We start from the raw sequence: 25,615 nt of genomic DNA on the forward strand, positions 1-25,615 counted from the left end.
TTACACAACTCACTATAATCCACCAACAATGGTTCTACAATATCAAGGTCGTATCTAAGGAGCTACTAGTTATCCGTAACGATACACCGTGGTAGGTTCCACTGCTCACATGTCCAATAGTTCTGCTGCTAGGTTCACCTCGTGTTCTGATACTAATTACGTTAAGTCCACACACACTTGCTAAGGTTCACACTAGTTACTAGATTCACGCTTCACTTCACGTTAGGTTAGGTTGAACTGCTGCTGCTTGCGCCTTCCACAATATATATACTTAGAGTGCTTTCTAGGGCGCAACCGAATCTCTTGTCCGGAATCAATGCGCTGGCCAAGGGCATGTCTCAACTTGTCCAGACTCGTCTTTGAACTTGTCTGGGGGGCGCGACTGTTGGCGCCGCCAGTGCCAAGGGCAGTATCCAATGAGGAAAGCGAATAATGCTATGATTCAAACGGAGGCTTAAAGGTATATAGCTTATATATATAAATAATATACAAGTTATATAAAATAATAAAACGTAGATTCTCAGTGTTAATCTGGCCCTTCACAACAATTATTGTTATTATCTTTTTTCTTTTTATCCACTTTTTTCTCCCATCCCAATTTTGCCTCACCAATTCTCCCTTCAATTCTTCCCTAACCTGTCGCATCTTTTCACCTATACAGCGCAATCTCTCAGTGGCGAGAAGTAGCGTGTGGGAGGTGTAGGATAATAATAGTATTCAAATAGGAATAGAGTCAAATGACTTGCTCACTCAGAGGGTCCAGATAATAAGGTTTATTAACCAGATCAAATCAAATCATTACAACAATAGAGAATATGGCTGGAGATCTTACCTAAACAGACCAGCTCCGTCAGTCAGGTAAAAAGATCTAGTTCCCCAGTTGGGGGAGCAGTTAAGTACCAGGTGAACAATGGGGGGAGTGGGGGAAGGGGAGGGGAGGAAGGGGGCGTAGTTCATACATATATTCCACAGTTGGGTCCTTTTCTCTTTTATAATGTGGCTGGGACAAGTATTCTCAGATGTATGACTGGAATAGGTAAGGTCAGCATAACATGAGATAATAAATGAGATAAAATAGTAAAATTATAAACTTGTTGTGACCTATTTTGGTCATAGGGTCAATAAATGAAAAGAAATATAAAATAGTAAACACATGAGATACACAATTTAAAGGAATGAATAAATGAGATAATTTGGTGAAATATAAAATAACCAATTAAAGGAATGAAAGTAAATATAAAATGAATTAATAAATGAGATAGAATATGGTGAAATATAAAATAAACAAAGTAAATATAAAATGAATGTAATATAAAATACACAATTAAAGATAAAATGAGTTATTATTTGAATGTCAGTATTTATACAGTGTGGGTTAAGATCTATGTGTATTTTTAGGGTTGTGAATATCGTCCCTTTTACTTTTTACTTGATGGCAACACCTTTTACTTTAGTATATACACTGTCATCTGGCTATGACCATCAGGTCAATGGTAAAATATAAAAGCATTTAAAGGTTGGCAAACAGATATAAACGTGAATGAAAGAAATGAAAAGAAATATAAAATGAATTAAAATAGTAAACAATGAGATAAAATGGTAAAATATACATTTAAAGGTTGGATAAAGAAATGAAAAGAAATATAAAATGAATTAGAATAGTAAACAATGAGATAAAACGGTAAAAACATGAATGGAATAGGACTTAATGCAAATATGACCATCAGCTCAGTGAATGACACAATTTACAGGAATGTTAAAGAGAAATATAAAATGAATTAAAATAGTAAACATTAGAGGTTCTGCATTGTGGATTCTAGTGCGTATCTGTGGAAGTATGGTGCGAGGGGGTTGGTGGGTTCGTTTTGCGTTTCTTCTCTCATGGTCGTGGCGATCATCATGGTTATCGGGGGGGTTTGGCTTGTGCAGAGTACTTTTGTGATGTATCCAACTCCGAATTTTATAGTATGCACACACACTACTAGGATAACAAATATTATTACTGCATACATAATGTACCGAACTACCACTGCTCCTATTGTACCAAGTTTCTCGGTCATCCAATCGGACATGGTATACGTTGGGGGGATGTGTGCGGCTCTGGAGATGTTGTGCAGGTGTTCAATGATGCTTGGTATAGTCATGTTGTCGTTTGCAGGTATGTAGACACAGCATTCTTGACCGATTAGTTTACATGTTCCTCCAGTACTAGATAGCAGGAAGTCCAGTGCTGCTCTGTTCTGCAATGTCATCAATCTGATTGATGTCAGTTCGTTGCTGACGAGTGACAGTCCTTCAGCATCTGTGTTGGCTAAGTCTTCTATCAGTGTGGATAGGTCTGCGATTTGATCTAGGGCTGACATCACACCATAGGAGGGGATTAGTGCTCTGAAGAAGTCGCATGTCTTGCAGGCCCGGTCATGTGTGTGGAAGTGATTTGCGTGGCGTGTCTTTCTAGTCAGTGGGTGTTGTGGTAGGGTCGGTGTCACTCTCATGGCTGGCACTAAATATCCTAATGCACATGTGCCTTTCCATCCGGGTGGAAGGGACGGGTAAGCTTGTGCGCCACATATCCAGTAGGTCCCAGGCGGTGCTGGTGTTGTCGTTCGTTGGGTGGTGGGGGTTTCTTTGGTTGTGGGTTTCAGTGGTGTCTTTACAGGGTGGATGTTGTCCCAGGGTGGTGTTAATCTTTGTTGGCGGATGGGGTAGATATTGTCTCTGGTCCGGGGGGATATCGTTCTTCGTTTGCGGGTCGCCTGGGGCACTTCACAATGTTCCAACACCCCGACATTCTTTCCCCAACCCTTTTGAGATACACATTCTGTAAACTTCACTGGGGTAATAGAAACTGGTATTCCATTTGTATCATGACTTTGTCGAATCTTCATGTTTGATTTTGTGCAGCTTTCAGCTGTCCCTGTGGACTTGTTTAGAGAGGCTTTGTGGCATTCTGTTAGTGGGAGGCCCATTAACGGAAAACCATCTTCGGTAGAATGGGGTATTAAGCCGCATACATAGCAATTTGATTGGTTAGCAAAATGTGCGACTGCTTGGCTTAGCTTTAAATATAGGTTGTTGCGGTGACTGTTAACATATCTTTTGGTGCGGTCAACTGCTTTCCCCTTACCGCCCTTAAACCCATTGGTCCATGATTGAGGTTCGTCCAGTGTCGCCCACACAATGCATCCCGCTATGCCACATGCGATGATTAAGCAGTTCCAGTTGGTGGTCATTTTTCCTATTGTTATTGGTCTCATGGTAGATTTGCCCTTTTGCAGTGGGATGCGTGGATCCAGGATGCTTTTCCGTCGCACTTTACTGCCGTGTCCGTTACTAGCAGCACCTGAAATGGACCAGACCATCTGGGGTTTAGTTTACTTTTTCTTTTGAACACCATTATATATACATAGTCACCTGGGTTCAATCCATGACATGGTGTTGTTGGTGGTTGTGGTTGTGCCTGCCTCACTAAGGGGTGGAGCCTCTTCATCTGGGCACACAAAGCTTTGTAATAGTTAATAGCAATTTCGTCTGCTAGCAATAACTGGACTTGTGATAACGGGGGGAGCATTGTGGTTGGTGTCGACATTGGACGTCCAAATAATATCTCGTGGGGTGACAATCCTGTTCCTCTGTTTGGCATTGATCTCATTTGCATTAATACTAAGGGGAGGGCGTCGGGCCATTTAAGGCCTGTCTCTGTACATGTCTTAGCTAGACGGTTCTTGATGGTTGAGTTTTGTCTTTCTACCGCACCTGCACTTTCAGGGTGGTAGGGTGTGTGCAGGTGTATTTTCATGCCTAATGCGGTAGATAAGTTGTTTATCAGTTGTGCCGTAAAGTGCGTACCTCTGTCTGAATTTATGGAGTGTGGACACCCGAATCTTGGAATTATTTCTCTGACTAATACCTTAGCTACTGCTTGAGCGTCGTTGCGTCTGCATGGGAAGACTTCGACCCATTTAGAGAACATATCTACTAAGACTAGCGCGTACTGGTATCCCATGCTTTTTTCTAATTGGATGAAATCCATTTGGATGTTAACAAATGGTCCCCAAGGTGGTGGGTGGGCGCCACGTCTAGTCTTTATAGCTTTACCTATATTGTGTTGATTGCATACAACACATCTTGAGCAGTATTGGTGAGCTAAACTGGTGATACCTGGCGCGTGCCACTGTGAAGTGATACTGCCCACCATTGCGAATTTTGACACGTGGCTAAGTCCATGTGCTAATCTTACTAACAGGGGGAGGAGTTGTTTTGGAGCTACAACTCTACCGTCAGCATGTTTCCACATGCCGTCTGGCATTTTGGAACAACCTGCTGACGTCCATACTGGCCACTCAGATGTCGCCTCTGCCTGTAATGAAACGACATGATCAAAAGTGGGAGTATTATCATTGGCGATTGTGATAGCCATTTGTTTTACCAACAGGGAGGGGACGGTCGCTGCCCTTTTGGCACAGTGATCCCCTCTGGCGTTTCCCTTTGCAACCAGAGAAGGAGAAGAAGAATGTGCAACACATTTTACAACAGCCAATAGCTTAGGAAGTAAACACGCCTCTAGTAGGTTAGTGACTAATACAGCATGTTTGATGGGAATGCCTGATGTCTTAATGAACCCTCTGTGTTTCCATATTAATCCCACATTGTGCACTACATTGAACGCATAACTTGAGTCGGTGAAAATTGTAGCAGACTTACCCCTGGCCAACACGCACGCTCTCGTCAAAGCGAAGATCTCCGCTGCCTGTGCTGAACAATTATTAGGTAGTTTTGCACTTTCAATCATCACATGGTCATCAACAACAGCGTATCCAGCATTCAAATCACATCCATTAGTGTGTCTTGACGCGCTACCGTCAACATAATATACTAGATCACTGTTAACTAGTGGTGTTTGTTGTAAGTCGGCTCTGGGTGAGGTGACAGCTGAGATTGTATCAATACAGTTATGTGACATTTCGTTATCCTCATATAGGGGAACAAAATTTGCTGGGTTTATTGGCGGTGCACGTTTTATGGTCAAGTTTGGGTTTGCCAATAGGATCGCTGTGTATGTAGTGTGTCTGGATGCTGATAAGTGTTGTGTAGCTGCGTTTTGTAAAATAATACACACAGAATGTGGGACGTAGACTGTTACTGGATGTTCTAGAGTAATGTTGGCGCTTCTCGATACGCAGAACGCGGCTGCAGCAACTGACCGTAGACACGGAGCATACCCCAAGGCTACACTATCAAGTCTTTGTGAATAGTATGCTATTGGTCTCATCTTGTCGCAATTTCTCTGGGCTAGGATCCCTGTTGCATAGCCTTCTCTTTCTGCGGCAAAAAGTGAGAATTCCTTACTGTAGTCTGGCATGCCAAGGCCGGGCGCTGTGGTTAAAGCTTCTTTCATTGCTTGGAACGCAAGTTGTAGTGTCGGAGTCCATGCGATCTGTTTGGGTTGGTCAGATAACGTTAGTGCACGAAGAGGCTGGTCTAATGCGGCGTAGTTGAACACGTGTTGGCGACAAAAATTAGCTGCTCCCAAAAATTATAGCATTTCTGTCTTTGATTTTGGATTGGGGCAGTTTTGCAGAGCTTGTACTCGGGTGTGGGATATTACCCGTTTCGAACCGTCGAGTGTGTGTCCCAGGTATTTTACTCTGGTTTTGCAAAACTGTAGTTTTGGCAATGACGCTTTGTGTCCTTTGTTTGCAAGGGCAGTCAATAGTATGACAGAGTCTGTGTGGCATGCTGCTTCACTTGGGGATGACAACAATAGGTCATCTATGAACATTAACAGTGTACTTCCGCCGGGGAACTGTATATCTTTTAGGTCGTGGTGCAAAGCTTGACTATACAATGTTCCTGATTCTGTGTATCCTTGTGGTGCTCTCGTCCACGTCAGTTGTTTACCATTAAATTCGAAAGCGAAAAGATATTGTGAGTCGGCATGGATTGGGAAACTAAAATATGCACTGGATAAATCCACTACTGTGTAAAGTGTTGTTGTTGTGGGGATTAATGCCATTACTGTAGATGAATCAGAAACCAATGGGGTGATGGGGATCACGCATTGATTTATGGCTCTCAAGTCTTGTATAAATCGCCAATCACGTTTGTTAGCCTTTATAATGGGACAAATTGGTGTGTTGCAAGGACTTTCGCAGTGTTTTAAAATGCCTTGTGATAGCAGTGATTCTATTACTGGTGTTATTCCATCGATGGCTTCCTGTTTCAGCGGATACTGCTCAAGTTTGGGAGGGGTACAATCTTGTTTCAGTGTGACTCTGTGGGGGACTGCAGATGTCATTAGCCCGACTTCAGTGGAGTGTGATGCCCACAGTTTATGGGGTACCTTAGACAATGAAGTTTCAGGAAGGAAAACAGCGTGTGGGGGCTCTGGTATGCATATCAATGGCCCTTCAATCATGAATGGGGGCATGGCTATTATGCATCCATCTTTCAATCTAGTTAAATTCCACCCATTTTTCATCTTAACAGTGTGGGAGGTAGCCGTTCTTTTGTCTGTCTGTAGTCTTCTCACCATGGGGGACAAGTCCTGTTCTCCTTCCGCCGTGTCGAATGCGATTGATATGTGTGGGGTATAATCAGAGTCATGAATTGCCACTCTTTGAACTTCTGATAAGATTACTGTGGCTGCAATGCCCTCATGGGAGATGTATATTTCTGAGAATGCTGGAAACAGTGTGGTCTTACCAATGGATGATTTTACCTTTTCTATATATACTTTTGGTACGTCTGTATCCCATTTGGACGCTGTTACGTGGTGTTCGGCCAGGAACTTCATCTGTAAACACCTCGCGTTCACTCCTGTGTCGGCTTCTGTTATTTCTTTCAATGCTGTGGAAACAAACTCATTGATAGGATCATTATTTAATTTCCATCTGTATTCTATCACATTTCCCACTCGTTGTGACATCATCTGTTGCATTTCAATTCTTTCTCCCTTCTCTGGTAGCTGTAAAAAGACTCCATCTTGTGAGCAGTAAATGTTAGCGTTCATTTTACAAAGCAAATCTCGTCCACAAAGGTTAACTGCTGCTTTAGATGTTAATAACAAAGAGTGTTCAGTTGAAAAAGAATCGCTTTTTTTCCTGTTGGCACCTCTGTGCGACATTCGTCGCCTCGTCTCCTTTGAACGGATCCGCCATAGTGTAATCTGCATATGGTGGGGCGCTAGGATGGGGTTTGTGGGGCCTGCGTGAGTCTCTTTGCATATATTCCCCTTTGTTCCCATTGTTTCTATTCTCCTTTGGACAATAGAACGCCACATGGCCCTTTTTTTGGCAAATATGACATGTTACATGGGGACACTCCTGTATTCGGTGTCCTGGTTGATTGCAGTGGTAACATGTTTGTACCCCATTCCTCTGTGGAGGCCCGTTTCGCGTGTTCCCACCCCCACCCCTTTGGTTGTTTCCCTGGGGGTAATAATTTCTAGCTGGATAGCAGTGTATTGCTTCCTCTTCTACCACCTCTGGTCGAGATACAAAGACTCCGATGTCTTTGATGACACGTTTCTTGTCATGATGCTGTCGTTCTATATTGATGGCTGCGTTCTTAACGTTTGTAATAGGAGAGCTCTCCCAATCTAACTGGACGGCTTTCAAATGTTTTCCAACGTGTGGTAGGAGGCCGTTAACGAAATAGGATACCTGGATTGCGAGTCCCTCGTCTGCCGTTAATCCGCTGTTCGCGGCCCAAGCCGCTTTGAATTTACTGTAAAACGCATCGACTGTTTCAAACTCGTTTTGAACGCAAGCTGTGATATTTGACATGCATGCATTTCGCCTTGCCAAACCTTGTACCGCGGCTGTTATCGCAGTAATACACTGTTCTCTAGTGTTGTTTTCACTCCAGGCATCACTGCTTGGAATAGCCATTTGCGTTGAGACGCTGTGATATTTATTTCCTAGACATCCCAACATTAGCTGTTTCATGTCCCTAGGGGTCGGGCTATAGCAATGGCATATTAAATCCAATTGTTCGATAAAACCCATTGGGTCTCTGTCGGGTTTGGGAAATTGTTCAACGAGTCCTTTTAATTCTGTCGGTGACCATGGTCGGTAAACTGTAGCGTTTACATTTTCGCCTAGTGGGACAATCCTCATAGGATATGTGCTGGTCGGTTTCTCGGATCTAGTGACCATTTGTGATGGTTCCGGAGGCGTTTTAACCTTTTCTATTTTATCCGCTGGTGGTGACGGTGGTTGCACTGTTGGTGAACTGTCCTGTGTTCTAGCAGGTCTATTGTTCCTTGATGGTCCTGCTTCTACATTTTCTCTTTCGTCTGGGTTCCTATCTAAAACCACATGTGCGTCTCTGTTAAACGTCACTCTTGTGGATATGTCATCGTCTGAATCGTCTTCTACCACGCTTGCGGTCAGGCTTGGATATAGGCCTTTAACATTTTTGATATTGGGCCTTGTGTTACTTTCTCTGTCTTTTCCGTTGTCAAGCGTTTTAGTTTGAGACTGCGTTATAATACTTTTTTCCGCCTCTTCTTTTAAACGTGTCATATTTCTCAAATCAATTTCACATTGCCACAAAACCAATGCATGTTCGATACGACTTTGTTTTCTCACGGTAAACGATCTGGCACGTTCACGGAAACTTTCGCGTACGCCTCTAAGTTTGAAAACACCCTAGGACTGGCCAGTTGTTTTTTGTCCATTTTGACCACAATCCCAAATATTTTACAGCTATAGGTCCATATCTTGTTAGCATGAAGTCGCACGGAGAGTTGCCGGTAACGTCATTTTTGCTTAGTGAACGCCCCATGATACCAGCTATATGCCCCGCGTTGCCCTCGATGTAACGTCCCTGATATGATCAGACTGGTAAACAGTGAGGAGGAAAGAGAGAGAGAGAAATAGACAGACAGAGATAGACAGACAAAAAACTAGAACATATGCCCTATTTTTAGTTATAACTAAATAATTGTATATAAGGTGGAGACCAGACACTCAATCTTATATATTTGGTATCTTAATTATAACTTATTTTATATACTTGGTATCTTAATTATAGCTTATTAACTGTAGCAATCTATATTGTTCTAGAGAACCAATTTAGGTATTCATTCAAGTCAAAGTTAATTTTTCAGGTCTGATTCTAAGATATATGTATTTCAGTTGTATACTGCTATACCTAATTTAGATGTTGAATCCTTATACATATTATTCCAATTACTTTATGTATCGTTATCACTATGTAATTTATAGCGCCGTTATCATTACCTATCGTGAAACCGGAAGTGGAACCAAAACTACAATTCCCAACCGGAAATCACTACCGGAAATCACTTTCCTGGCTTCCTTGTATAACGTTAACTCGTCTCTCAATGCTTTGCGATATCAGCCGGTTCGTTCTTAACTCAATAAACACTTCAGCGGGTTATAATACTGTGCACATACAAACAAGACTCAAACAGACAAACAAACGAAAATACATAAAAGTTAACGTGTGTATATACCTGGTCTGTATTGGATCGCTGTTTGTTTAATCGCCCAGCACCCTGCTGCGATAAGGCATTTATACCCTTGATATACACTATACACCGTTATTAAAGCATAACGACCGAATCCTGAACTTCGAAATTTAATAGCGATATATTAGATTATATATACCTTTTAATCATAGTCTCGGTCCCTTCAACCAGCGATTAATGTCCCGTTAAATGTACATTTACGTACTGTCGAGGCACCGCCGGTTTCCTTCCCGCTCTCTGTATGATTAATTGATTAATTCAATCCAAATATATCGTTTTCAGGAATGGAAGAGTGAGCTTAGTTTAAGGTTGTATCTATGAATATATATCGTTACTCTGTTAAATCTAATTAGATTATAACAGCTTCTCGGTCCTAGCGTCCCGCCTCTTTGCCACAAGAATCATAGAATAGTTTCTAAGAGAGTAGCGTTTTCCAATGATATCACTCTAATAAGCTCACGTATCTTCTTTTGTTGCCTATATTTCAGCCTGAATTAGACTTGTGTGGTAAATTCCCAAACATAGATCTCATGATCAAACTAATGTGTAGAAACAATTGGCCCTTAATTATAGTTCATATTGTGTCACCAAGACCTTGTGGTCACTCCAGGAGGGCATTTGCATATAGTGGCAGCTGGGGTAATACTTACTTCCCCTTAGGGGGTGTGTAAGAACAAAGGGCAGGAAATTCTAGAGAAACATGTCTCCTTTTAGGAGACATCAAAGGGCCAACTGGTCTGCCAAAGACAATGATTAGGTCACATATTGATGGCTACATGTGACCATCAAAGGTCTGATCACACACACACACACACACACACACACACACATAGTCACACACACACACACATACTCACACACACACAGTCACACACACACACACACACACACTCACACACACACATTTTCAAATACACACACACACACACAGAGAAGATCACTATTGAAATCCTTAATTTGAGCTCCAAACAAGCTAACTATTTCCTGGTATATTGTACTAGTAATCTTGAATTCTGAAGTCATTGAAGTAAGTTAAAATATAATTAGGTTTGGTCATACTTAAATTAGGTAATTAGTTAATGTGCCTGTTCTGTTTTCATTTATGTTCAATATGATTCATTGATTGTTCTATCCTCTTGATATGGTATTGATTTGTATTCTATTAAGCTAACAGAATGATTAGATTTGTTAGATATTTTCTGAAAGTCAGTAGACTTAGTGATAAAGAAATATATCTGTGTTTATGTGGGCAATTATAATTCAAATATAGATATTAGGAAATGAAAATAATGCAATGTTTAAGGTAGATTGTTAGTATTAAACAAAGGACAGTATATATTGTTGACTGTATAAGGACAGCCTCCGTTTGCAGTTATGTGAAGGGGGTTGGGCTATTAAGCCAAACCCCTATTTTTCAAATACAAGCTTAGCAGGCCTGGGATTGGAGGAAAGAATGTGATGATGTCATCAACTCCGAGACACTGGGCCTTGGGGATATAATGGGGTGTGCTGGGGGGAAGAAGGACTCTGGAACAACCCAACCACAGGACAACACCTACCACCCATCAACACCAAGGCGGGCAAGGCAGCAGGCAACAAGGACAAAGGAACTTCTTGGAGGGAAAATCAACTCTTTGTTCACTAGCCAGAGAACAAAGCCATCAACAATTTATCAACTATCATTCTTTAATCTGATTTCTTAGATAGGGCGAGCGGCATAGTGCTCTGGTACCTTGAATCTTTTATAGTGTTCTTTATTGTAATTTGTATACACTCTTAAACTTTGATTAAACAACTGGTATGTAACCTTTCCTCCTAATTCCTTCTGCCTGCACCGCTCAGTTTGAAGAGAAGTGATTCCCAGAGCTTTAAGGTATTGAATCACAACGCAGAGTACCAGCAACTCGGTTCTGAGCAGAGCAGAACCGAAATAGCTTGGGAAATCCACTTCATTTTGGTGCCGTACTTTAGAATCAGAGCGCTCGTTTTGTCACCGCAACAAAAGAAATTTTTTTTTTCTTCTCACTTTCTTCACGCCGGTCAAACGAGGGAATCAACTGATCGATCGATCGTCTTCAAGTGACTAGGAGGTTGCTAAGAGGTGAGTGTGATGATGTTTGGGTGCTCTATTCGAACCACGGAGGGGGTTGCTAAGAATTTAACCTCATGTAAGCATGATGTAAGGGAAAATTGAATTGAATGTTCTGGCTGGGGAGGGCGGCTCTGTAAACAGCGTGCGTAGTATGTTCTGTAGCAGAATTTAAGCACAGCGTGCGTAGTATGTTCTGTAGCAGAATTTAAGCACAGCGTGCGTAGTATGTTCTGTAGCAGAATTTAAGCACACCGTGCGTGGTACATTTTAAAGTAAAATTTTAGCACAATAAACGGTGCGCCGCTGCCAGTCGGAACATTCAAGAAAGAAAGCTATAGGAAACGATATGGTAAGCTTAAACATGCAGTATGGAAGTGTGTGCACTTTCGTTTAGTCTAGTGTTTACTGGTCGCGCTGCTGTGCGGCGTTCGAGAGACGGTAATGTGCGTAAATGCTGATTTTGTGTTTTTTATTTGTGTTAGGAAGCGTGTGTGAATGTATGGTTGGCAAATGGCTATGGTTAGTTGGCGAATGGCTATGGTTAGGAGTGATTGGTGGGACGTGTGAGGGTATAGTTGTGTTATTATGTAATTTAAGTCACCGGTTGGCCGTGGGGGAGTGTAATGGTAACGCCGGTTTTCCGGGGCCCGTGGAACGCAGCAGCAGTTAGCTGTTGTATTAGCCTCTGAGGCGCCGGAGGATACGGAGGGAAAAGTAGACGTAACTCAAATGTATAAGGTCGATCGATAGTGTCTTGAGATTACGGGGATGTGTAAGGCACTTAAAAGTTTTCATATTCGTGGCGGATAAAATAGATGTGTAATGTTTAAGGTGATTGGGATAATCTAGACGGGGACCCGGAAGTCGTTCTAAGCTCACCGGTGATGACGACAGAGGGGTCAAACTAGTGTTTTGCTGTTATGTTTTTATATTTCTATTTAAATCACTACACTGGCGTTTTGAGGGAAATAGGATTCTGTTGTGGGGAATGTGGTGTTATATTAACATTGCAAGGAGACGGCCCGCGCGGCGGGACGGGTCGGTGGGTCGTTGGGAAGCGTTTTTATGGGATCATGGGTGAAGCTAAGCTAATGCTACCTAGCCGCGCTAACGGCTAAAATGGTCGCCGGTTGTGACGTCGTAAGGGTGCGCGGTCTGACGGCCCGCGACGTGGCTAACGAAGCTAAGCTAACTGTGCTGATGTCATGGCATGACGGGACTCTCGGGATGTCTCGCGAGGGGGCGTCCATCTTGGGAGGGCGCCAAGCGTCCATTGTTAAGGGGAGGGTGGAGTTTATTTAGGAATGCGGTAGGGGGCGGAAGAGGACAGGATGAGTATGTTTGAATTCTGCTCACAGAACGTTTTCATTAGGGGGTTAGTGTGCTGGTAAAGTGGGGTTGGATTGTTGTGTTTTCACTCTCTCTCACCCCCCCCCCCCCCCTCCCTCTCTCTCTTTCCTTCTCTCACCCTCCCCCCTCTCTCTCTCTCTCTCCCCCCCCCCCTCTCCTTCTTTCCTTCTTTTCCCCCTCTCTCACTCGCTTTCCTTCTCTCGCCCTTCCCCCTATCCCTCTCTCTCTTTCCTTCTCTCGCCCTCTCCCTCTCTTTCTTTCCTTCTCTCTCTCCTCCCTCCCTCCTCCCTCCCTCTCCCTTTCGCCTCTCTCCCTCTCACCTTCCCCCCCCTCTCTCCCTCCCCCCTCTCCCTCTCTCTCTTTCTCCCCCCCCCCCCCTCTCCTTCTTTCCTTCTCTTCCCCCTCTCTCACTCGCTTTCCTTCTCTCGCCCTCCCTCCTCTCCCTCTCTTTCTTTCTTTCTCTCTCTCCTCCCTCCCTCCTCCCTCCCTCTCCCTTTCGCCTCTCTCCCTCTCACCTTCCCCCCCTCTCTCCCTCTTCCTTTCACCTCCCCTCCCTCTCTCTTTCTTTCTCTTTCTCTTTCACCCCCCCTCTCTTTCTTTCCTTCTCTCTCTCCTCCCTCCCTCCTCCCTCCCTCTCCCTTTTGCCTCTCTCCCTCTCCCTCTCACCTCCCCTCCCTCTCTCTCTCTTTCACTTTCACCCCCCCCCTCTCTTTCTTTCCTTCTCTCACCCTCCTCCCTCCCTCTCCCTTTCACCTCCCCCCTCTCTCCCTCTCCCTCTCACCTCCCCCCCTCATTCCCTCTCCCTCCCTCTCTCTCTCTCTCTCTTACCCCCCCCCCTCTCACTCACTCCCCTCATTCCCACACCGCCTCTCTTCCATATATTCCCCCCCCCCTCGGCCCCCCCGAAACGCTTTCTCTTTCTCTCCTAGTTTAGGGCCTGTATATAGAGGTTTTTTATGGGTTTCAAACGCGGTGTAGTGCTAGGTATATTGTTTATTGCTGTTTACTGTAGGGTTCAAAGGCGGTAGGTTGAGTTTGGGACTTATTATGCGTATGTTGTTGTTCCATATTCAGTTTTATTGTTATTTTTAGGGAATTTCTAGTGCTGGCAGTGGTGTTGGCTGGCGTTGGCGCTACGCTTTGTTCGACAAGGCGCTCGTACTTCTTTCCTTGCATTTGGACAAGCTCCGGCTGGTAAGGCAGGGGCTCCGTGTCAGTTCATGTTGGTGGGCCGTAAGTCGGAGCATAATTACTCTGCTCGGCTGCGCCTGCGATGGGGGTGTGGGTAGGCAGTTCGTCGTGGCTCACTGTCTGCCTCCACGCTTTGTGCGCTGTGTGCGACTCGTCGGTGCTCGCTGTCACACTGCGCACATTTTTCATTTTACCAGGGGTACGGGGACTGCTAAACGTCGTGGCGGGGGTGGGCTCGCTGTCTGCCACCGCGCATTAACGGGGGTGCGCTATGCGTGCACTCGTCAAAGGCTCGCTGCCACACTACGCGTGTCAAATTGTATTATGTGTGGGTATTTGGGTGACTGGTTACGGTGGTTGAGTGGGTCAGAGGTGCTGTATGTGTGTGGCAGTGGTTGTGAGTGGAATGATCTTTGATTATCCTTGAGTAGGGGGCCCGGGGTTTCGCGTTCCAGGTTCGAAACTGGGGGTGATGCCGTGGGCCACAGGACGAGGTGGCCAGTGGAATGTCATTGGTCGGCAGGATTTTCAATGTGGGGATGGTGTCGGCACCGGTGGTTATGAACGGGTTGTGTGACACTGTTCTAAATGCACGGGGACTTCAGTGACATAAGGCACTGGAAATTGATTTCTGTTCCCGTGAGAAGCGCGTTATTTAACACCTAAAGGGTTAGGTGTTACGGGGGAGTTATAGTAACTGTGTGAGAAATTATGAATGGAAAAAATTTATGTTATTGAGATGTATAATGTAATATGAGCGAAATACATACTAGGCTTTCACGGACAGAAATAAGTATAGTTACACATACACATAGTCATTTGCAAATAACAATTAGAGTAAAAGTGAGATTATTCACCTAAATTACCATGTCCAATACAGATGTTTAGAAATGATAGGCTGTAAATAACAAATTTCTGATTGACCAACAGAGGGAAACGGCTGATGCAAAATAAGTTCCCCGGAGTTGTGTTAAGGAGGATCATGACAACAGGATTGAGAGTCTGGGTTTCCAATGGAGACAACTGGAAAAAGATTAAGGCTGTGTCATTGATAAATCAAAAACGAAAATTGCACAAATGCTCTCATGTGATCTTAGTATAGGAGATGCCCGACATTCCATGCTTAAAGACAAATGATGGATTGTGAATGGGAAATGTCACTGATAATTAAGTGTATTTTTTGCTTCTCTCTTCACAGCTGCTCCAGGACGGATGGCCAGCGCTGACAATTCCGAACCCCAACAGGGAAATCAAAGAGACTGTTGACAGTCAGGGGGTATAGTATCACAAGACTGAGATTATCAATTCCTGTTTACACCAATATAGAAGTGTGAGTGAAATTAACTCAAGTTTGGTAAAAATAGTTTGAATACAGAGAAACTTGCTTTCCAAACGGTGACGTTACGAGTGTTTGAAGAAAGGTGAGAATGGAAAATACACAGATAGGAGCAACCGGAGGGTTAGATGCACTGACCATAGAAAGGGTAGACAATCTGTCTATTTCAACGACTGGAGATGTCACAATAAAAGTGACGAAAAGATGGCCAAAGATATTCAGGCCATTACAGAACCTTGTAGTTAAAGGAGGCCGGTATAGAATGCGTACCCAAATCAAGATAATGCCGATAACCTCTGCAGACATTACATTGACCGAATTGGACGTTGACTTGATTGACTGGAATGTGATCGACTCCCCTCTAGTGTCCAGTGAGACGGAGGGACTGGAAATAATGTCTTTTACTCCGCCACAGGGAGTCGTTGCAGCAAGCGACCCAGAGACAGCTGTATTACCCGAGTCAATCCACGCTGAAGTGTCCGTTGCAGATGACTGCCAGTTAAAGACGTGCCTCCCTCTCGAACAACAGCTAGCCGAGGCTAGACGGGTAGTGGACTATCTCCAAGGCCTAATCCAGTCCACACAGCCCGGAGGGGAGACAGGTTCCCATGGAGAACCAGATGGCCAGAGACGGGCCCAGTTGGGGCCACAAGGGGGTCCCGTGCCGGAACAACAACAAACCCCAATAGGACCACCCACGAGGTGGCAACCACGAGGAAAAGGTGGGGGCAGGGGCAGGAATCCGAATGGCTACCGTGTGCGGCAGGTGCAGTGTTGGACGTGTGGGACCCTCGGACACATTTCTCGGGACTGTGCAGAGCGGGACCATCTATCCACAACAGGGCGTGTTTGTACAGAAACAGGTGGCGGGCCCCTCCCAACCACGGGCCCCTCTCAAGGAACTGTGACTGGACCAAATAGGTACGTGGCTTTCTCCTCCAAACAGGCTCCAGGGAACCATGGCGATGATGGCATACCACCAGGACATGTTCTGGGCCCGATGACCCCAGGGTCATCCGGTCACAGGCGACTGACCCACCGGGTCCCACAACCCGGGGGAGACCGCCAGTGTTGTTGGATCTGTGGAGTGAAAGGTCATTTTCAAAGGTCATGTCTGCAGAGGCCACCGGCAGAATAAAAATATATGCAACTGACTAGGGTAGAGGTGGGATATATTGAATGATAAAATATGCTCCTAATTAGATTAGAATAAAAATAAAAAATAAAAATAGATAGAGGTGTTAGGTGATTAGATTATGAATGAAAGTTACTAAAAACGGATGTATGGGTGACTGACAAATGCATGAACTAATCAGACTAACAAGAGGATCAAATTATGTTAAACAGTTAATCAATATTAGACAGTGTGATGATGTGACACTGCGGCAGCTAGTGATCAGAAAATTATCCATGCTTGGTCAACATTCAGATTGATCAAAGGGTGGACTGCATGATTAAGAAATTAAAAGGACTCATAGTTGTTTCTAGTATTTTATAGTATTGATAGAAGCGTATTAACAGTTATGAGCAATAGGATAGGTGTTTATTTACTTTTGTTTTTACTTCTCTTTTCTAGTGTGTTACGAGCAATTCCTGACTTAGGCCGGGAGCGTACATTTTGTTTATTCATTTAATTTCCCTTTTTTGTTTCTTAGTTAAAAATGAGCTCAGAAGAAAAAAAAAAGAAAAAGCTCACAAGTTTGGTTTATTTTTTCATTTATTGGTTTGGCAGCGTTTTCTTTGTGTATTTGGTTTTCTGTTTTCTTTCTTTCTGTATATTTTTTCTTAGGGTGCCTGGCAAGCTGGGAGTGATCTCGACACATCAGGACGGGGTAGTATATGTCTGTAAAATGGACTGGGAACAAAGTGAAGGAACATGAGCTAGTTATGGATTTTTGTTCTCCGCCCATTGAATACCCAGTTTTAGGGGCTGGGGGTGTGTCGTGATTGGTGAAAGTGTTGGGAAGCATGATTCTCTGTACATTAATGAAGCTCAATAGGTTTGGTCGTTATTGGCCAAATTGGTCTTGTGTAGGGTGTGAACATGTGCAATTGATAATTGGCTTGTGGTGTGGAAGAGGTGTGTTTAAGGCGGACTGTGATTTGTTGCCATACACACAGGAGTACTGGGAGAGTGGAGGTGTCAGTGCTGACCGTCTGGTCCGGGTGCAGCTGTCCAGAGGACGACGGTAACGATGTTTGAATGTGTATTCCACATCGAGAGGTGGAGGAGTATACTGTTTTGACAGCATAATATAATGAGAGCCATGTGAATTTTTCAGTATTTTGAAAATTAATGATCTAAAAACCATGAAATATATAGATAAATGATTTGGAAAAGAAAATTGTCAAAGCTCAGACCAGTAAAGAGAGTCTGAGGGAGGAAAATTATGGAAATTATGGATTCTCAATCAATTGTTGTGGTAGAAGTGACCTGCACTGTCCCCCGAAGCGATATATATTCACTGCAGGATACGGATGGGAGATTGGGGAGACAACAGCCATCGGTACTGTTGATCCAGGACACTGGCTAGTGTCTACCCAGCGGCTCCATGGAGAGCCACAACACTGCGGAGAACCAGGAGACGCCTACCTCTCGGGCCGGGAGAGTCTTGGCCAACGCAGTGACCGAGTCTTGAGGCTTCAGAGGGAAACGACAGACAACCAACGAGGAGACAGGCGGCTAGACCTCAGCAACAACTCCGGCTGTCAACAGAAGCAAGGCCTCAACCATTGACCAGGGGGTCAACCAGCGAAAGGGTCGAGCAGCCAGCGACGACCTCCCCACCGCTGTGACAGCAATAGAAGATACAGCAGGTGGCTCTACCCCCAAATAGAGGTCAACACGAGTCAAGATGTGCTCGACAGAAGATGGAGTGTGATAGAAAGGCAATTTGCTTTCTAAATTACACCTCCCAGAATGGGGAGTTGCACCCAGCAGTCGTGATACTGCACCAGCTCTGAGCAATAAAGAGGAGGCCGGGTCAATCTAGAAAACAAAGACCCCCCCTCCTCAATGCTCCAAGTCAGAATTTGACAACTCACAGTTGAAACCAATGGAAATTGATCTTGGTACGAGAACAGGTTGTTAAAGACTGTGCACACGATCACAAACTGAAATGGCTAATTTGAATTTTAGGATCTGAGTGTGGCAAATCAGATATATATTTTATCCTAATATGATTTAAAATGTCTTAAGTGTTATCTAGATAGTAGTGTGTAGAAATGGATATCTATGTTTGACATATTAAGGATAGGTAAACTATCCAAGTGGGGAACTGTGGTAAATTCCCAAACATAGATCTCATGATCAAACTAATGTGTAGAAACAATTGGCCCTTAATTATAGTTCATATTGTGTCACCAAGACCTTGTGGTCACTCCAGGAGGGCATTTGCATATAGTGGCAGCTGGGGTAATACTTACTTCCCCTTAGGGGGTGTGTAAGAACAAAGGGCAGGAACTTCTAGAGAAACATGTCTCCTTTTAGGAGACATCAAAGGGCCAACTGGTCTGCCAAAGACAATGATTAGGTCACATATTGATGGCTACATGTGACCATCAAAGGTCTGATCACACACACACACACACACACACACACACACACACACACACACACACACACAGTCACACACACACACACATACTCACACACACACAGTCACACACACACACACACACACACACTCACACACACACATTTTCAAATACACACACACACACACAGAGAAGATCACTATTGAAATCCTTAATTTGAGCTCCAAACAAGCTAACTATTTCCTGGTATATTGTACTAGTAATCTTGAATTCTGAAGTCATTGAAGTAAGTTAAAATATAATTAGGTTTGGTCATACTTAAATTAGGTAATTAGTTAATGTGCCTGTTCTGTTTTCATTTATGTTCAATATGATTAATTGATTGTTCTATCCTCTTGATATGGTATTGATTTGTATTCTATTAAGCTAACAGAATGATTAGATTTGTTAGATATTTTCTGAAAGTCAGTAGACTTAGTGATAAAGAAATATATCTGTGTTTATGTGGGCAATTATAATTCAAATATAGATATTAGGAAATGAAAATAATGCAATGTTTAAGGTAGATTGTTAGTATTAAACAAAGGACAGTATATATTGTTGACTGTATAAGGACAGCCTCCGTTTGCAGTTATGTGAAGGGGGTTGGGCTATTAAGCCAAACCCCTATTTTTCAAATACAAGCTTAGCAGGCCTGGGATTGGAGGAAAGAATGTGATGATGTCATCAACTCCGAGACACTGGGCCTTGGGGATATAATGGGGTGTGCTGGGGGGAAGAAGGACTCTGGAACAACCCAACCACAGGACAACACCTACCACCCATCAACACCAAGGCGGGCAAGGCAGCAGGCAACAAGGACAAAGGAACTTCTTGGAGGGAAAATCAACTCTTTGTTCACTAGCCAGAGAACAAAGCCATCAACAATTTATCAACTATCATTCTTTAATCTGATTTCTTAGATAGGGCGAGCGGCATAGTGCTCTGGTACCTTGAATCTTTTATAGTGTTCTTTATTGTAATTTGTATACACTCTTAAACTTTGATTAAACAACTGGTATGTAACCTTTCCTCCTAATTCCTTCTGCCTGCACCGCTCAGTTTGAAGAGAAGTGATTCCCAGAGCTTTAAGGTATTGAATCACAACGCAGAGTACCAGCAACTCGGTTCTGAGCAGAGCAGAACCGAAATAGCTTGGGAAATCCACTTCACTTGGGTTAGCAATCCGACAACCACTGTGTGCCTTAGCTTTTGGTCGGCTCCGACTCGACCAGGAATAGCACTTCAACCTATAGCAAATCCTACCAGAACCTCCTGATATAGGACCGGAGTACACGCGTTTCCCCCGTAACAAATCCCAATACAGCCCAGATATTCAACACACTTTATTCTATTGTCCAGCCATAGTCTCGAATATTAAAACACACAGTAAATGCTCACCTTGTGTAGAGAGAAGTGGGGATCACACCAATGTGTTCCAGATACCGGCCGGCCTAAACTAATCCTTTTCTCTCTACACCTGAGAACAGATCAGTCTGCACAAAATTCGAAATTCGCGACGCCAAATTGTAGGATAATAATAGTATTCAAATAGGAATAGAGTCAAATGACTTGCTCACTCAGAGGGTCCAGATAATAAGGTTTATTAACCAGATCAAATCAAATCATTACAACAATAGAGAATATGGCTGGAGATCTTACCTAAACAGACCAGCTCCGTCAGTCAGGTAAAAAGATCTAGTTCCCCAGGTGAACAATGGGGGGAGTGGGGGAAGGGGAGGGGAGGCTCACGCTGCCCCCGTTACTTCCTGATTCTGCTGTACAGGCACACCAACCGACCTGTAGGAGTCGCCGTCCACAACGTCCAATCCCCACCCACCAGCTTTCCCACCCCTAACACTGCCAATTGTGTTAGTATGAATGACCAGCCAAGCTGGTAGCAACGCAGAGAGCTGGGCTCGAACCCATTATTGTTATTATCTTATTATTATCTTAATATTATGAAACATTTTTATGAACTTATTACCCTTTACTTTTGTTTTTGTATTTTTTTTAATCCGATGATTTAATGAGTTGAGGCCCTGTATAGGCCCATCTGGGTCTCTTGCCTCTACTCAGCACCTTTATATACACTTTCTGTCATGGTCAATGTTTCGATTCTTTTGACTGTTTTGCTGAAATGGTGCGAAATAAAGAAAAAAAAAAACTCTTTAGTGCATAGTAGTAGATATATTATTATTAGCATAGTATTAGCGCACATAATAGTAAGAAAGAAAGGTTAGAGGGTTAGTAAGATTTATTTCCTTCAGATATTATTTCAGATATTGTTTGAAAAGTGTTTTTAGCTGAATTTGTTTTAAATTGGCCAGGTTTCGACAGTCCTGACTGTGGTGGGAAGTTCGTTTCACCATTGTGGAGCGAGGACAGAGAATAGCCAGCTTCTCTTTGATGACCCCCCCTTGGAGCTCGGATAGGAGTGGGTCTGAGGCGGCCAGAAGATACAGAGCGTATATGGTCTTGAGGGTGTGTAGTTCGAAGATGCAGAGCGGAGGGGTCTTGAGAGGGTGTCTAGTTAGAGACCATTGACCGGAGGTAGGAGGGAGCACTTCCCTTCGCTGCACGATATGCCAGGTCAAGAACCTTGAAGCGGATTCGTGCAGCGATGGGGAGCCAGTGCAGCTCTCTAAGAAGTGGGGTAACATGGGCTGACTTTGATAGGTTGGAGATCAGGCGGGCCGCTGTTATTTTTATTTAATTTTTTATATATTTTGTTTTTAAGAATTGTAAAGGATCACAAGTGTGTTTTTGATTTGTTGTAAACAAAGACAGAAAATAAACTTCATTCATTCAATTAATAAACTGTATGCCTCACTGTCACTGTGTGGAAGAGACTGGGATCATTCTTTTCATCAGGCTTGACTTAAAACATTACTTTCCTAACTTAGTGAAACTAAATGTAACAAATTAACACATAGATATAAATGTACTGAATGGTTATTTCTTATTTTATTTCTTATTACATTTTTTTTTATTTTTTTTACCAATACTTGATCCAGCTATTTTACTGATATCGGCGGCCGATACCAATATCGGATCGGTGCATCCCTACTAGTAAGTCCCCCCCCCTTCCCCCTTACCCCGACTGCTGGCGCTGGCAGGGGGGGTGGGTCCCAGGCTGGTGCTGGCGCTGGCAGGGGGGGTGGGTCCCAGGCTGCTGCTGGCACTGGCAGGGGGGGTGGGTCCCAGGCTGCTGTGGAGGCCGGAGGCATCCACCTGGATGTCGTCCTTGTCCCTCAGAGCGTCTTCCAGAGCCGCGGCCAGCTTGGGGGCGATGAGCGGCTCCTCGTACTCCTTCGTGGTCCGAGCCGGGGGGTCCAGCTCCAGCGTCATGATGTTCTCGCCCTGGGGAAGGAGGGGGGGGGGGTGAGAGAGAGAACAGTCACTCCACGGTCTATATAGTCTGACTCACAGGATGTCAAGAGTGCTAGAGCTCAAGTGTGGAGATAGGTCTCTAGAGGCTCAAGGTCTACAGCTCGAGTGTGGAGATAGGTCTCTAGAGGCTCAAGGCTGAGTGTGGAGATAGGTATATAGCTAGAGTGTGGAGATAGGTCTAGAGCTCAAGTGTGGAGATGGGTCTATAGCTCGAGTGTGGAGATAGGTCTAGAGCTCAAGTGTGGAGATAGGTGTAGAGCTCAAGTGTGGAGATAGGTCTAGAGCTCAAGTGTGGAGATAGGTCTAGAGCTCAAGTGTGGAGATAGGTGTAGAGCTCAAGATCTAGAGCTCAAGTGTGGAGATAGGTCTAGAGCAGGGGTGTCAAACTCATTTTCACAGAGGGCCACATCAGCATTATGGTTGCCCTCAAAGGGCCAAAGACTATAAATGTTAATGTAATGTAAAATAAATGTAGCTACACATTTACATATTGTTAAACATGGTGTTTCTGTATTTATTACTTATTCAAGTTATACATATTGCATATTCATTTGCATAAATGTAAAAATATGTTAGCTTATGTTATTTTAACAAATAATTTTAGTTTATCAGAACCCCATATTACTCCACCAATCAATGATCAAACCATTCAAGTAAATAACAAAGAAGAATATCATCAAATACAAGCTATGACATTAAGTTTGTTCAAAACCTTACAGTCAAGAGGGGCAGAACTAACAACTGTGAGCTGCAAAGAACACGTGGGACAGATGTAGCAGATGTTACAAAAACAAATGGCTGCACACAACCTTGCAGAGGCCATACATCCAACTAATGGAAGATAGTTTAATTAACTTTAATTAACAGATTGCAGAATGGGTACAGTACAGTACAGCTCAATACACACAATTGTTAAGGGGATGCAGACCAGAGAAAGACTTTCGACTTGTTTACATCAGGGTCCCCCATTTTCAATTCGTAATGAAATTGCTATTATGTGTCTTGTGGGATATTTGTGGATATCCTGATGAAGAATGTTCTCAGTCAACCGAGGTTTGGATAATAACAAGGTTTATTAACCAAACAGATAGAATACATAGAGAGAATGGCTGAGGGCTTCCCCCAGGTGATCAGCTGAAATGACCCAGGTAAGAAGACCCCGGTTGGTCTCGGGAGGAGACCTATATAGTTTACAAGGGGGGGGATGTGGTCCCATTTGATAGGTCAAATGGGGGGGGGGGGATACAGGTTTGGGGAGAAAGGGGAGGGGAATGTCTTATTCCACAGAGAGGGGGGGGGGGGGGCACAGGTAAGGGGATACAGGGGAGGGGAATATATTTACATGAGAACATTATATTATACCACAATACTCACTTTTCTTTCTTATAATGTGGGTGAGATTAATGTATAATATGCCAGGGTTGTTTGGAACAGGTAAAAGTGAATAGGTATGGTAAAAGAATGGGACCGATGTAATCCATCGGTTATCAGATAATGAATAAAATAGAAAATAATTAAAATAATGAAAATGTTGGCCAATGTGATCTGTTGGTTGGCATAACAGTTTAAAATAGTATTATTTATATACATGATTCATGACATGATCGACTGGACTGCGGTCTGTGTTATTTTGATATCAGAGATGTGGGAATAGATATCACCCTTTTCTTTTATTTATCGCTCAAAATACCTATATCAATGAGTGGTCCTCAACTCTGATATCAAACAACATTTAACATAATCATTAGAAGCTATAGCTGTGCACATATCTTGGCATACCTTCAGTCGTTCATGTCGTGACTCAGGGGAGCTAATGTCATGGTTGTACATATACAAACATAGTAATATTTACAATAGACATTACCTTAGTGGCTAATGTGTCAAAATAAAATTGAAAACCGTTAACCTAGTTGTTAATAAAACTGATATAAAAGGTGATTATGATAATCGTTATGCATTGTTCTGTGGTGCATACTATCAATGGTCAAAACAAACTTGGTGTCTTGGAACAAACCAACTGGTTCTGTCCTGTTTAACAATATAATTTTGCAATGTGACTCTGTGATCATTCCTTATTGTTATTATAAAATTGGTTATTGCAATCTTAATGATTGTATTTCATCGTATTCCTAGTCAATAATTTTCCAGATACATATGAACTCTGTGAAACATTTCCTGCTTGTGAAGGCATGAAACCGACAGATGTCGCTTCGCTGTTGACCATCTGTCTGTCGTGTGGCAGGGCCAAACAGTAACACATACAATTTTAATAAATACATAACATTGTGGATAATGTGTGTTCAGAAGTCTCTTGGTCCACAGGTTGACGATGATGTCTCTTCTTGACGATGCAGTCGGGAACATTCACTGGTCGCCGTTCATTTCCTGTCAAGGGTCACCCGTAGCAGTGGGGCGGTCAACTATAGTGGCCTTGCAGACTCTTTTCCTGGAGCCTGCGCTGCTTTCCATCACCACCACACATCCGCCACTGTGCTCACGCTTGGCCCCCATCAGGCCTAGAGACATGGCTGTAGGGTGGTCTTGAACGTGCTGTGTGGTGGTTGGTCCCCCCGTTCCTCGTCATCGCGGTACTAGAGGGGCGAGGGGGCGGGCGTTTTTGAATGTGTTGTGCTGGTTTCGCTGTCCTCTCCTCGTCATTGCGGTACCACTTGATGGAGGGCGAGGGCCCGCCGGTGTAGTGACTAGTCAGTAGGACGCTCTCTCTCACACGGATGGCAATCTTGTCATCGGGTCTGCCGCGGGCCGCCGGGGTGAGGCTACATGTCGTCCTTTCTGTCTCTGCTCCCCTTCCTTTGGGGACGTCTGTGTTGTGTGGCTGGGTTGGATGGCGGCTCTCCCACGGTTGCTGTTGTTGTCCTGGTTGTGTCCGCAGCTCCTTGGCGGCGTCCCTGGTGGTCCTATGCTGTCGTGGGTCGCTCAGGTCACTGGGTTGTGTTCCTCTCTGCCTGGTCCTGCCGTCGTTCGTGGTTCAGGTCACGCGTCGTCTCACTCCTTGTCACTTGTCGTGTCCTCTCACCAATATGATCTGAGGATGATAAAATTGTCTTAGAAAACCTCCTCACATAAATGATTCAACGCCTTTCTGCTAAAGAGGAAAATCATTTTGGGATTAATTCAATTCATTGTAAATAAAATCACTTAATTGAAAATAGGAAAT

At 43.8% G+C, this 25,615-nt stretch overlaps 1 protein-coding gene across 1 annotated transcript in view; it reads right to left on the reverse strand.

Annotated features, from left to right (window-relative positions):
• Window positions 1-4,343: 4,343 nt before the first annotated feature.
• The window catches only part of LOC311228464 (uncharacterized protein), a gene marked incomplete at both ends in the record, with an annotated part of 59,268 nt that continues 37,996 nt past the window's right edge, over window positions 4,344-25,615 (reverse strand). Inside the window, 2 exons of the mRNA XM_084314369.1 lie at window positions 4,344-4,360; window positions 22,143-22,407. Of these exons, the coding sequence (XP_084170495.1) occupies window positions 4,344-4,360; window positions 22,143-22,407 (282 nt within the window). The remainder of the gene's footprint in view (window positions 4,361-22,142; window positions 22,408-25,615) is intronic.

Source organism: Notolepis coatsorum (genome assembly GCF_963971535.1).
Source record: "Notolepis coatsorum genome assembly, chromosome: 5".
NCBI classification, from domain to species: Eukaryota; Metazoa; Chordata; class Actinopteri; order Aulopiformes; family Paralepididae; genus Notolepis; species Notolepis coatsorum.